Source organism: Nannospalax galili, unplaced genomic scaffold, assembly GCF_000622305.1.
Source record: "Nannospalax galili isolate Female #2095 unplaced genomic scaffold, S.galili_v1.0 scaffold2819, whole genome shotgun sequence".
In the NCBI taxonomy this organism is placed as follows: domain Eukaryota; kingdom Metazoa; phylum Chordata; class Mammalia; order Rodentia; family Spalacidae; genus Nannospalax; species Nannospalax galili.
The window spans coordinates 277,617-292,363 of record NW_008342002.1 but is presented as its reverse complement, the minus strand read 5'-3'; the positions used below and the strand labels follow the sequence as shown (position 1 = coordinate 292,363).

Here is a 14,747-nt window from a genome sequence, read left to right as displayed (position 1 = left end):
CGTAACTCCAGTTCCAGGGGATCTGATGGCCTCTTCTGTCCTCCATGGGCATTGCATGCACAGGCGCATTTACATACGTGCAGGCAAAACACTCATACACATAAAGTGGGAGGGAGGGAGAGAGGGAGGGAGAAGAAAGTAAAGAAAAAATACAGGGAACATTAGCATAATGGGGCTTGATGTCTCTCAAACAGGTTCAGAAAAATTAACTATTTATAGATAAAGAATAAAACGTGGTGAAATATTAACTGACAAATTTGAGTGAGGGTCAAGAAGAAGGAAAGGATGTCCTATCCTGAGGCACACCCCTTGGCCACAGCCTCTCTTCTCAGCTAGGAGGGTGTTGGGGATCAGAGGAGAACAGTTCTGATGCTTCCTGACAAATAGCTTTCCCAGGCCCACTGCCGACTTTAAGAGAAATGCTCTTGCCATGTTAATGTAATACAAAAAGTTAAGCTATGTCAAACATGACACACACATTGGTGAGGACTACCTTCACTGGACAGCTCTCCAAGTCCTACATCTTCCTGCTCCATGAAGAGCTTTGACCCAATGAGGTAGGGTAAAGGACGGTCGATGTAGAGATCCTTCAAGCAAAGAAAGGCCATGGCTGTTAAACACATTGAAACTAAAGGGTTCCACCTGACCATCTCTAGCTAACATAATAGAGGTAGAAAAGAAGAAACTCGGCAGGATTGAAAGCAAAAATCATGATTTTTAAAGCGTCACATCCTAACTATAGCTGACCCCTTCCCCAAGCACAGGGATGTGGCCGGCAGCTTTGGCTGTAGCAGCCCAAGCAGAAAACAAGCCGATGTAGTCTTCCTTAGCACAAGCTGAGACTCTCTTCTCAGGCGCTTCCCTATCCTAATCCCAGCCCAAACCTCATCAGTATCCCACAGACTAGAGAACAAGTACAAAAGACGTCGGTCAAAGGGTACAAAACTTCAGTCAGATGGAAGAATCAAGAGATCTACAATACAACATGGTGACTATATTTAATGATGTATTTTATGTATATTTTTAAAAGAGCGCTGACAGATTTTAAGTGCTATCACCACAAAATAAGTGAGATATATCTAAGTTAGCATAAGTCATACCACAACATGTACACATTTTAAAACATGTATAAGATATATATATAATATACGTTTTTCTAATAAAAATAATAAAACTTTAGTTTAAAAATAGAAATGGGCTAACAAGATGGTGCAGTAGGTAAAGATGCTTATGCCTGACGACCAGAGTTCAATCCCCAGAACCCATGTAAAAGTAGGAGAAAACTGATTCCACAAAATTTTCCTTGGACTTACATCATGTACTGTGACACATGCATGCTCACCCACAAATAGAGAGGCACACAATTAAAAAAAAAAAAAGTTTAAACATTAAAAAGAAAATTAAAAAAAAAAAAAACTCCAGTTTGAATCTCACTGTCACCCAGCACCTCAGCTGTACCACTTCTGTTTCAGAGTTCTGATGATGGTTGCTCACGGAAATGCCTCCTCTCTCCTACCAGACCATTATGAAAACCTTAGAGGAGGAGGAGGAGCCGGGTCCTGCATCTTTTCACCGTCACACTTGGCATGCTGCCTTGTAACACTGAAATCTTCCATCAATGTGCAAAGTTAGGCTGTGTAAGGAGAGGGGCTCATTTTGGAAATGCTAAGTAACACACTCACTTCCTAAAGATCAAGTCCATGCCTTGTGAATCCTGTGCCCAGGAAAAGTACCCAACACATAATAAAAAATATCTGAACTGAATGCTTTACCTTTGGTTCAAGGATCAGTTCCACTCGCTCATTAGCATCTTCTTCTTCGGAGTCCGAATTCCCTGCTTTTATGTCAAGTTGCTCAAATGCACTGTCTAATACTTGTAATCCGTAGTTTACAGCCTCCTGAACTTTAGGAATCAGATCTACTTCTTTCTGTTCTCGAGTCTTCTCCTACAAACAAATAAATACCATTCAGTGTGTATCTCCAATATGTGACTTCTAAAGTCATGCCCCTCCCCAAATTTAATTAAAAATGTTTTTTAAAAAAAGGTCAGATTCTATTGAGTATCTTGATATGGACTTTGGAGTAAACTTGTAAGCTTTTAATTTCAAGTATGTCACTTTCTAGACATGTATCAAACCACTCAAAACCCCAGAATTTCAAATTTTTCATCTGGAAAATCAGAAGCAGAACCAGTGAGTTAAATAAGTTATATAAAATGTCCTAATAATGAGAAAAATAAGTTACATAAAAATGTCCTAAAAATGAGTATCATGTCAAATTCACCATAAATGTATCCCACTAACTTGGTCTGCTGGAAAGTTTTGAGAGCAAAGACCTAGAGCAAAATATTCCAGAGAGATTTCATTTTTCAATTACAGATTTAAAAAATAAAGCACTGGGCAATTACGGTTAAGTTTATAAACTGCTCTGCATCAGGAAAGAATCAGTTTCATCTGCATCCATCCTGCCTATAGACTCAGAACAAGGCTTTCCCTCAAGGTTGTCCAGACTGCCAACCTGCTGAAAACTTTCCACAGGTCTCTTCTTGTGTCAGTGGCTACCAATGACAGTGCCCTGGTTTGTAAGTGTGTCATTAGTTGTGAGAAATGTTGGGAAAAAAAAAAAAAAAACCTGCTATTTTCTCTAGTGAGACATATTATTCTTAGAATAAACCACACAGTATTTGGCTGAGGGCTGATGGGGCAAAATTGAACATTTTAGTCTTTTATCTCAGTCCTAAATATTTCTGATTTAACTTTTTTGTCTGGTTCTCTCTTTTGTCTACTCTAGCAGGCTTGATTCTGAGTTCAAAAGATAGTACTGCACTGAATCTGTGAAAATAGTGGATCTAGTTTATGAAATAGTGGATCTAGTGACTCATCTATTTTTAGGACAGTGGTGACCCCAACACAGGGTTAGGCAAGACTTCTACCGCTGAATTAGACCTTTAGATCTGTAGTGTTCGGAAAATAACTCACTAAATACTGACCACTTTTAAATGTAATTTTGGCTCGATATAACCAGATACTATTGCCCTTCACTGATTAGCAAATTATTGAGTGCTATTAAAATTTATTTTTCTAAAAATGCTGCAAACAGGCCAAACCACAGCTGCTTTCTAATATGGTTCCCTAATCTAACAGCTTTGTTTATTACAAATCATTGTTCCTGACCGAATATCAACTTTCCCAAGTGACTTACTCTTTCTGAGTAAGTCAGAGCTGACTGAAGGTGACCCCTGCAATAAAAGTGTCAAGAGCCCAACAACACTACTATAGGCCAGAACCTCTTACCGAGGTGGTGGGCTCCAATGTGAGGATAGCAAGGAACTGCATGCACATGTCAGTCACATGGTAAGCCACAGGAACAGGGAGAACTGCTGATCCTTGATCCCTCGGCCCGTTTTCCAAAGCCTTCATACACCTAGCCCTCTTCTCCTTTCCTTCTTCTTTTCTGACCTTCACTATCTCCCACAAACATAGTCCACAGGGGTGGAAATGTAGTTCAGTGACAGAGAGCTTGCCTAACATACATAATGTAGGCAGAGGCCCTATGTGCAATCCCCAGTACTTTTAAAAAGTAATAAATAAATAACCCACGATAGCCCACAACAACCAGGTTCATAAAGTACCAGGCACACCTGAACCCAGCTGATGGCATTCTCTCTGGCTGGCATGGACCCACCCACTGCCTTTTACTCCGGCCCTTCTTTCTCAGCTGGCTAAAATCTCATTCTTGAAGCTTTTCCCAGCTATCTTAACAGCAAATCCTTCCTTGTGCAAACTTCCGAAACACTTGCCAGCCATGCAGCTCAGATCAGCTACAACACATGGGCTCAACAGAGACTGAAACAGAGAAGAGTTTCCTAAGTCACCAGCTCCCTGCAGTCTGAGTACAGAGTCAGTAACTATTCACTGCACAGTTCACTCTCTATCTTAACACATCCCATTGCGTGCAAAGGGTCCTCACATAGGCACACATTAAATGTGTGTTTATCTTACTACTTAATTTTGATTTGATAGAAAAAAGAGTGAAAACACTCATGAAAGGATGTGGAAATTGTGTCTTCAGAGACCCCACCTCTGTAACATTCACTTCTGAAAAAGCACTGTCTGTGGCCTGTTTCTTTACAGCCTATGAAGAGTGGCTTCCGCAACTCTAAAGGATAGGAAGAGAAAAAGAAAAGGAAAACGATGAAGGACAGGAAAGGAAGAGGGAAGAGAGGAAAGGGGAGGAGGAAGAGGAGGCCGCAACCTCTGTGGTCTGCAATCCCATACTAGTTACTGTGTAGCCTCTGCTTGACTCTCATGCCAAAATTGGGGAATTTCACCTCTGTATTACTTAATAAGCTTTCAGAAACAAAATGGAGCAGTTCACTTGGACTGCTGTCAGGAGCAGTAGCTCCCATATTCTTCCCAGCACCCCTCTCCCTTCTTCTATGAGGCATCTAAGTTAGGACTGCAGCCAGTGATTTCACGTAAGTACCTGTTCTGGTTTTTCTGCCTCAGCCTTGAGTACCGGCTCCTCCACTTCTTCATCGTACACGCGCTAAGAATGCAAGCAAATTCACTTTTAAAAGGTACGTGACATTTGAAATGACTCAGAGTGTTAAAGAGTTCAATACAAAGAGGCAGTTAGAAAAGGAAATTTCTTTTCAGAAAACAATTTGAACCACTAGCAGAGGGTCACAGGTAACATAAGCTATTCATTTAAAGTTAAATATTTTTGAAAAATTTTTTTTATGTATATAAGTGTATTGCCTTCATGTATGTAAATGTACCCATGTTGTGCAATGCCTGCGGAGGCCAGAAAAGGGGATAATATTCTTTCAAACTGGAGTTACAGACAGTTGTTAGCTGCCATGTGGGTGCTGGGAATCAAACCTGGGTCCACTGCAAGAGCAGCCAATGCTCTTAACTGCTGAGCCCTTTAAAGTTAAATATTGAAACAAGATACAACCAACAAGAAGACATGAAGAACTCTTCAGTTTGTCAGAGTTCTAAAAACAGTATGATTCCAATTGTCACACTTTTTCACTTACCTTAAGGGATAACGCTGACCACTGGAGCAAAGCTAGAGAAACCTTCAGGGAAACTGGCGGTGGCTACCCGGTGACAACCCATACAACTTACCAACAAGGCAAAGGCAAAACGTGCTTTCGTTCTGCTTTTTACAACCGCTGAAGAATTTTTATCACCATCTCATTTAAAAGAAAGCAAAATGGCAAACGCCAGCACCAACTCACCAGAAGATGCACGGCCACACAAGTCTCTTTTTGAAAACATAGTTATCACTCTAGAAACTCACTGTGACTTCTTTTCAAACTTACTTTTTAACTACTGAAGTATAGCATGCTTGTTATAAAGTCAATACAAGCAGGAAAATAGAAATGTTTTCAAAAATTAATAGAAACACTAAAACTCACTAAGCTGTACTTTTGAGAAGAATAAATCTAATCCATTTACAAGATTTAGGTCAGTACAGGTTGAATATTCCTTATCTGAAGCTTGGGATGTGAAGGTTTTATATCTGAGTTTTTTAGATTTTGGAATCTTTACATAGACTTTGTTAGCACACCTAATTGGAAAATCCAAAATCTAAAGCCAGGCATTCAGTTTCAGATTTCATTGCATTTTCGAATAAGAATGCTTAACCTATGCTCATCAGAACTACATGAGAAGATGCTACTACAGAAGACATCACACACTCTGGTTATAGGATACAGAGGAGCCAAGCTAGAAATGATCTGGAAGCTTCCTCCTGCTTATATAACTTTCCCAGTGCCAGAAGTTGCTATTTAGACTGCTGGAGGAGAAAAGTCATCAATGTCCTTGCCCAGCAGCAGACAATGTGTGCCACAATACCAAAACATCAGGCAAGATGTGCCCACTGGAAAAATAGTGGCATAATTGCTATGGAAATAACCATGTGAGGCCTGCTCCACAGAAAGGAATTCATGCCTGGTAGTATAAACCAGGCCAAAATCCCATGACTTGGGAGGCGATGGGCCCTAGAGTATGAACCTACTACTACCATTTTGCTAAACTGACATGTTGTCAAAATGCCTGCAAACATGCTTATATCCCTAGATTAGAGCTGCTCTTAACACTGGTCAGAGAAGCTTCTTTTGCAGTTTGCAGCAGTTCACATAGACTCCTAACTGGTCAAAGCACTGAGGATGAGTACGTGTTGCATGCTCAGTCCTAACAAGACCTCTGTGTCATATTCCCCTGAAGGCTCAGGAACAAAAGAATGTAGGAGCTGGAGGATGAGGAGCAGTGCTGCGAACTGCTGTCTTCTAGACATCACACGGCCATAGTGCTCATGAACTCACAGCAGCCGAAGACGCTTGCACAAGATGGAGCTGTCAACACTCGTGTGGATGGGGGAGGGGCTCATGAAGCCTCACCCCAAGTTAAGAGAGCTACTGGCAGTTAGTAGCTGTTGGAGGAGGGGGGGAGCAATTTTTCATCAGTGCTGTAGTTACTGGAATGTTGCCCTTATTTGGGTAAACAACTCCCACTCATCCTCATGTAAGCTAACCTAGTTAAATGCAGTGTTCTCACACACACACACACACACACACACACACACACACACACGCACACACACACGCACGCACACATGCACGCACACATGCATACACACACAAAGATAGCAAAATAGGTGGCGACCTCTTGGAAAGAAGAGGTTTGGGTGGGTTGTGAAATTTTTAAAAAAGAATGCTCAGTCTGCAGAAAGATTTATGTAAGACATGTTTTTAAAAGTACATCTTTAATCCCAGCACTCGGGAGGCAGAGGCAGGCGGATCTCTGTGAGTTCAAGGCCAGCCTGGTCTACATAGCGAGTTCCAGGACAGCTGGGGCTACAGGGAGACCCTGTCTCAGAAAAGACAAAAAAAAAAAAAAGTACCCTCCTCTGCCAGGTGTAGTGGCGCATGCCTTTAACACCAGCACTGAGGAGGCAGAGGCAGGTGGATCTCTGTGAGATCAAAGCCAACCAGCCTAGTCAACATAGCTACATAGCAAGTTCTAGACCAACTGGGGCTACAGGGAGACTCTGACTGTAAAACCACAGCAACAACAAACAGTTTTCTTGATGCTCACAACCTAATCCTTGGAATAGCACATTTACACTTGATATGTGATTTTGTACCTGAAAGCCCATACATAAAAATTACACATATCCACTGCCTCTGCTTTTAAATAAAAATGTACTCCTAATTATGCATATCTGACTCTTTTAATACCTAATATTCTCATAAAACTATTTTATGCATACAACTTTGACTTAATCTTTTTAATTAATTCATCAGCTTCCCACTGGCAAACACTTAGGAAACTTCCAGGTTTTTCTACTGTAAACAAAGCTGCTCTAAAGACACAATATTCTTAGACACTCGTCTCTTTATTTCTGCAGACTTCTCAAAAATAGGACTGCCAGGGCTGGAGAGACGGCTCAGCAGTTAAGAACACTGGTTGTTCTTGCAGAAGACCCAGGTTTGAATCCCGGCACCCACATGGCAACTAACGACTGTCTGTAACTCCAGTTCCAGGGGATCTGACAGCCACTTCTGTCCTCTGCGGGCATTGCACGACCCAGGTGCACTTACCTACATGCAGGCGTAACACTCATATACATAAAATAAAAATAAATAAAATATTTTAAAAAATAGCACTGCCAAATCAAAGGATAAAACTGTTATTTATTCCAAATCACTATTTCCCGCTTACTATGCAAAAACGTGCCACATCTCACTGTTACCACCAGGATTTCAGCTATTTTCCAAGCCTCTACCACTAGGAAGCATACCTATCTGCCAATATAATCCGACGAATTTTTAAATGTAACCTCTGACTAAAGAATTCGATTTTGAACTTCAGTTCCAAGAAAAATGATCAATGGCAAAAAAAACCCGCTCATGGCTCAAAAATTTTGAGTTAGAAGTCAGAAAACCAAATCTACTGTTCTATGTGATTCCCATAATGTGCAAATAAGGTTCTCTGCACAAGAACAGCAAGGCAATCATAAATTTTACACAAGACAATTTTTAAAAAAAATAAATACCAGTATCTGTTTCTGAATAAGAAGTTTGGGTAATTAGCTATGTGGTTCATGCCTATAATCTTAGATTACAAGGAAATTAAAAGGTCTAAACAAGACTGACATAATTATGTCAACACATTGCCTCAGAAAGAACAAGAGACAGGAAAGCCAAAGCCATGGCACCCCTTGGAGACCCATCCTTCTGAAGCTTGCTTCCAGAGATGCTATCCTTGGATCTGCAGTCTTGCTCCTCAGGCCTCACTGTAATGTGCTCTGCTTCACTGGGATTCTGCACCTCTGGTCTTAAGTCATTCTGTCCACCTTGCTGAGCTGCCAGATCCCAAGGTCTCCAGCCACCACGTGATCTGCCCCTCAGGGTCTCCATACCCACCAGCCTCTGGCTACTGTGTGTAGGCTGTGCTTTAATCCTTTATTCTCAGCTTGTGGGAGGCTGCAGAGCAAGGGGCTCCTTCCCTTCCCGCGCCACGGTAATTTTCGCTGGCTTTTTATACTGCCTTAGTAAGGATATAATATCATCCTCATTTGTACTAACACTAAAATCAAGATTAACATTATTTCTATCATTTAAAAATATACCAAGTGTTTTGATCCCAGCACTCGGGAGGCAGAGGCAGGCAGATCTCTGTGAGTACAAGGCCAGCCTGTTCTACACAGTGAGTCCAGGCCAGCTGGGGCTACAGGGAGACCTTGTCTCAAAAAAAACAAAAAACAAAAAACAAAAAAATATATATATATATATATGAAGTAAAATTCCAAATACCTTTTTAATTTTTGAGACTTTCATACGTGAGTACTGTACTGACATTACTTCTGCCCCTCCCTCTCACCTCTCCAACTCATCACGTGCCCCAATCCCTCTCAACTTCGCCACACCGTCTTCATAGCACAATCTGATACTATGACAGCTAGTCCTCACGGAGGAAGCCTCCAGGTCAGCTGCAGCTACATGAGTTTTAGGTGACAATAATGCCTCAAAGTTCTGTAGAAACTAATTAAGGGAATATGTTTGTTAAACAGGAAAGCAAGATTTGATTCATAGTAAACTATATATAAATACTTACTGAATTCATTCATTAAGCAAATAATTAAGGATAACCTAGACACACACACACACACACACACACACACACACACACACACACACAAGTCATCCAGACTTGAGAGAAACACACAAAACTGTTCACTGGCTGGTTTACTTAAAACAGAATTTGCTTTTAGTCCTCCAGGAATATTCTCTTCCAGGTGATTTCTTTTATTGGGGGCGTTTATTTTGAGATGGGGTCTCCCTGTAGCCCCAGCTGCCCTGGAACTCACTATGTAGATCAGGCTGGCCTTGAACTCACAGAGATCCGCCTGCCTCTGCCTCCCATGTGCTGGGATTAAAGGCATGTGCCACCATGCCCAGCATAGGTTTAATTTTTTTAAACCTAATGCCTTCATGAGAATAGGTTTAGAATATTTGTGTCGATACACAGATTCTTCTCTAGTTAGTGGAATTCAGAAGATTTATTTCCTGTTCTTACTTTTCCCCTTCAGAATTGCTCTACAAAGATGATACATTACTTTGGAAATTTCCAAAGATAGGAACAATAAGGTGCTTGAATTTTTATCTAGACTTTAACGTAGGACAGCTATTGAAGTTACTTCAGAATTTACATGACGAAACCGCTCATCTGAAAGGCTGATTCTGACAGATGCCTGAACACCACCTATACTCAGCCTTTGCCCCTAACTCACTAAAATCTACCTCCCAAGATGTCAGCATCCTGCAGCTGGTGAGCCCGACAGGCATCTGAGAAACCATCCCCTTGGGAGGAGCAAAAGCCATTAGGTCATTGAGGGCAAAAGGATCTCAAGAACTCAGTGGCAGCAGATTATCAGTGCTAATGTCCCTCGCCCTTCCCAGGCTGATCTCACAGCTCTGTGGATGTTATAGTCATGGGTGTATGTGGAATTGCTAATCATCTTTGGTATGTGACCTACTGGAGCTTTTCCTCATTTGAGGAAATAGGGTACATGACCCGGGAGCCAGGGAAAGGGGAACAAGGGAGAGGGATTGTTTATAGGATTACACACAGCCGTGTCCATATCATTTATGTTTTTCATTCAGTCATTCAGATATCCAGAGTTGCCTGTGTGTCAGGACTGTGCTGAGCTCTAAGAATATGTTGAGCAAAATTATGACGCCTGGTCAGTAACTTGAAAATCTGGATTGTTTACGGTGTATACTTGTATAAAAGTCTTCCCCAGTAACACAGAACCACACACAATGCATGTGTATACAATGAAAAAAAATTTAATTAGGATTGCTAAGGAACTACTAAAGAATGTGTGCTTGTGTTCCACAAGCTCTTGTGCGGGGGGCCTGCCTAGTATAGAGGCTCAGAGTGAACACATCAACTGAGCAGACAGACTACAATCAAAGGCGAGGCACACAGAGCAGTGTCAGCAAAGGTCTGGTGTCAGAAAGACACTTGGTATGTCCCAGGCATGAGGAGGGGGCAGTGTCAAAGGAGGGAGAACAAAGGACAACATGTAAAAGAACACAGGTGGGGGGCAGTCTGTGCAGGACAGTACAGGCCAACAAGTCTCTGAGCTTTACCCCTGAAAAGTTGTTCAGTACCTGGCAATTTAGTGACATCTGTTTCTTCAAGAGAAATGTTGAAATACAGAAAGAAAATGATTAAAACACAGCTTTTGTATATTTAACAGAATGATCCTGAAAATCAGTTTATGTTCCTCTATGCTCCCTGCCTCCTGGTTCCTGCCCTGAGTTCCTGCCCTGACTTCCCTCAAGAATGAACTGTGATTGGGACACGTAAGCCAAATAAACCCTTTCCTCCCTCATTGGTTTTGGTCATGGTGTTTATCACAGCACTAGAACCCTAACTATGACACCAGGTTGTTTCAGTAACTCTAAAATATAGTTTGCAACTGACAGTGTAGCTACCTTTGAGTCTAATTAATAAAACCCAAATACCTACATGAATTTAAATAATCTTTCCAAAGAATTTCTACAAAACTAAATGGCTGCATTATCTAGCCTGAATTGTAACACATGAGAACCAATGTGAGAGTCTGAAGAAAACATGTATGAGACCCAATCATTGTCATAGGTATTTTTGGCAAGCAGAATTTTTTTCAGTTTTCTTAACCACTAGTTTCCTACCAACATCATCAGCATGTAATGCTATAGAAGGTTTCTGAAGAGTTATATTCAGTACTGGCTACAGCACATCCTGAGAGGAATTTGGTGGCTGACTGCAATGGGAGCGCTGTAATGACTTTTCAGTATACATCATACATCCCTGTGGAGATGGATGGAAACACAAATACACAAAAGGAAGAACTATTAACAAAAGTTTTTTTTCACAAAACCTACAATCTAGAAAATTCAGACTCTAAAGACGTTTTATCAGAAAAGAAAAGCTGAGAGACAGAGACAGAGACTGAGAGACAGAGACTGAGAGAGACAGAGTCTGTGATTTAGAAAATGATGTTTAAGATGCCTCCTCCCCACCAACACTTTGATCTTGTTCCAGTCTGGTACGGCAGACACACTGAGTAAAAGAGCAAACCTCTCACATCTGTTCTGTGCCCACTCTGCAGCTGAAACAGTAACTGCTCAGAAAAGCCGAGTTATATGATCCAAGAGAAAGAGAGAGAACAGCAAGAGTTAGAACAGCAAGTTCAGCATGATGACAGGAGATGAGGCTACAGGCATCATAGTCCCCTACTGACTCTTCCGGGGGAGATATATATCAGGCAAACCAGGAAGGTTCTGTGCAGATCAGAAAATGTCTTTAAGGTTGAGCATGCCTAATCCAAAAATCTGAAATCCAAAACTTTGAGCACTGACATGATTTGGGTCTGTTTCAGTTTAGGGATGCCAAACCCCTAAAGTCTATGCAACATAACCACATCTAAAAAACCCTGAAATCTGAACAACTTCTACTCCCATGTATCCTAGATAAGGTACATTCTATTTACACTGATTTTCCTTGAATACATGTTACATTTCAAACTCACAAGTTTCCCTTTGTCATTAAAGAAAACATGGGTGAGGCTGAGTCAATGGTTCAATAGATCAGCTAGACTGACCTATGCCCCTGTCTCAAGATGGAATGTGAGGACCAAATCTAATGCTGTTCTCTGACCTCACGTACAACAAGGCTTGTACATGTATGTTCTCTCTCTCTCTCTCTCTCTCTCTCTCTCTCTGAAGAAGGAAGAAGAAAGAAGAAGAGGAGGAGGAGGAAGAGGAGGAAAAGAATTGGCAAAAAGATCTCTAAGGCTGTTGACAAACAGCTCCTGCCAAAAACTAGAAGTTTCAGCCAGAGCTACTAATCGATAAGCACGCTACACCAGCTACATCATGGTACTCTCTTAGTCCTAAACCATAGGCTTTATAATCTTACATTTTGAAAATTCTATAGTACTTTACATCTAACAATCTCAGGACACAGCTTACTTCAACAATTCTTTCTTCACTGATGGGTATGGTGGTACAAGCAGAGGTAGGAAGAGCTCTACAAGTTTGGAACCTACTTGGTCTACAAAGGAAGTTCTAGTCAGTCAGGGCATGATGGTGAGCTCAAAAAAAGAAACAAAGAATAAAATGAAAACTCCAAAAAAATTCTTTCCATGAATTCAGAAAGTTAGACACTTTTTGAGAAACACAGATCAGCGAAACTAAGCTGCCCCTGCCTCCCCTTTACTCACTTGGCTCCATGCACAGCTCCTACTTTTTGACTTAAGGTGCAAATTGTAATTCACCTTCTGTATTCTTAGCACCTAGCAGAAACTCAGCATGAAGACAAAAGTCACATAGGGTTTAAGTTAAAGCTCAATAACATGCTTATTGCTGATTCTGTATCATTGACTCTTCAATCATAAGAAAACTGTAGCTGACAAAATTCAAAGTAGACCTGTATACACATTCATACATAATTTATCAAACATAATTGACCCACTCAGTCACTAAAGCCATAAGTGGTTCTCAAAGGGTCAAACCAGGCACATAGCTTATCTGAGTGCCACACAATCCAGCAGAACCGTTCAGTGCCCTCAAAACTAAAGAGATGGAAAAACTGAAATGAGTAAGTCTTACCATTAGTTTTTTGTTTGTTTGTTTGTTTGTTTGTTTTAGTGGCTTGAAAAACCCACAAACTACTACTAAAAAATAGACACTGGGGACTGGAGAGACAGCTCAGTGGTTAAGAGCACTGACACGGGTTCAAATCCCAGCACCCACATGGCAGCTAACAACTGTCCGTAACTCCAGTTCCAGGGTACCCAACAGCCTCTTCTGTTCCGCAGGCATTGCACAACATGGGTGCACTTACCTACGTGCAGGCAATACATGCATACACATAAAATAAAAATAAATAAATAAATAATAAAAATAAAAAAGAGCACTGACTGCTCTTACAGAGGACCTGGGCTCAATTACCAGCACCCACAGGGTAGCTAACAACTGTCAGTAACTCCAGTTCCAGTGGCTTGGACGCCCTCTACTGACCTCTGCCAGTACTGCAAAACATGGGTGCACCTACCTACATGGAAGCAATATACTCATACACAAAAAATAAAAATAAAATGTTTTTATAAATAGACACTATCATAGAGAAAAGAACTTCAGTGACCAAGAACCAATATATCCACCAAACTTTACAATGGAATCTAATAAAAGTACAAATTAAAATAGCTCTTGCTCCCCAAAAGATATTAAAAGTCAGATGTAATTAAACAACTCACATTCTCAATGAACTGGGTGTTAGACAGCATAAGGAAGTCATTGAAGACATTATGCAGTCGACAATGTGTGGCTTTAGTCTCCCGAATTAATCCATCCATCTGTTTCTTGATTTCATGGGTCCTGGATATAGTGTGCTGTGAGAAGTCCTGCAGAAACTGGAGTAGCTATTTTGAAAATAAACATATAGAAGCATCAACATTACATACATCTATTCCTTGGGTCAAAACAAACAAAAAACCCAAATCTTTTCACCATGGATGGATGATGCTTTTAAAAGTGGCACCGAAAAAAAAACAAGAAAGTTCATCAAGCGAGTGGTATCCAGCCCACGGACACTGGTATCCCATTTATGAAGGAATTTTTAAGCTCTAGTTGTTACTGAGGAGTCCCACTCGTGAATGTGAATAGCCACACACTAGCTTGTTTGCTCTCCCATTTGGTCCAGGTCCTAACTGCCCTGGGTGGAAACGGATCTGCCTGCCCATCTGGGTGGAGTTAAAGGCAAGGCTAGGGCGCCCAGCGAGGAAGGGACCCCGGATCCTCCGCAGTTCCCACCCGGCCGCTCCTCCTCGGTGCCAGGGACTGCCACACTTAGGATCTGGTGGGCGCAGCGGACACACGTGTCCCAGAGCACGGGCAGGCGGTGGGCGTGGATATTTGTGCCCGGGACCTCCCCCCTCGCGCCTGGCCCGCTTCTCACGCCCGCGTCCGCCGCTAGGGACCAGCTCTGGCTGCTCCTGCGGATTTCCTCCACCGACCAGGGCCGCTCCCACACGGGCTCGGGCGCCAGTGCCCGTTCGGGGTCAGGGCTAGTCTGGTTCATCTGCGGCAGGAAGGACGACAAGAGGAGCTGAGTCTAGCAGAGCCCTTCCCTTGCCTTGCCTTGCCCTGCCCTGCCCAGCCCCTGCTCAGCCCCCTCCCC

The 14,747-nt window shown here is 41.9% G+C and overlaps 1 protein-coding gene across 5 annotated transcripts in view; it reads right to left on the bottom strand.

The window, feature by feature from the left end:
• The window catches only part of Washc2c (WASH complex subunit 2C), a 65,467-nt gene extending 50,819 nt beyond the window's left edge, over positions 1-14,648 (bottom strand). For all 5 annotated transcript variants that reach the window (XM_008837722.1, XM_008837725.1, XM_017799265.1 and 2 more), the window contains exons 1-5: positions 14,526-14,648; positions 13,825-13,989; positions 4,486-4,548; positions 1,773-1,946; positions 494-587 (exon numbers count right to left, since the gene is read on the bottom strand). In XM_008837722.1, coding sequence (XP_008835944.1) covers positions 494-587; positions 1,773-1,946; positions 4,486-4,548; positions 13,825-13,989; positions 14,526-14,648 — 619 coding nt within the window. The remainder of the gene's footprint in view (positions 1-493; positions 588-1,772; positions 1,947-4,485; positions 4,549-13,824; positions 13,990-14,525) is intronic.
• Positions 14,649-14,747: the final 99 nt, after the last annotated feature.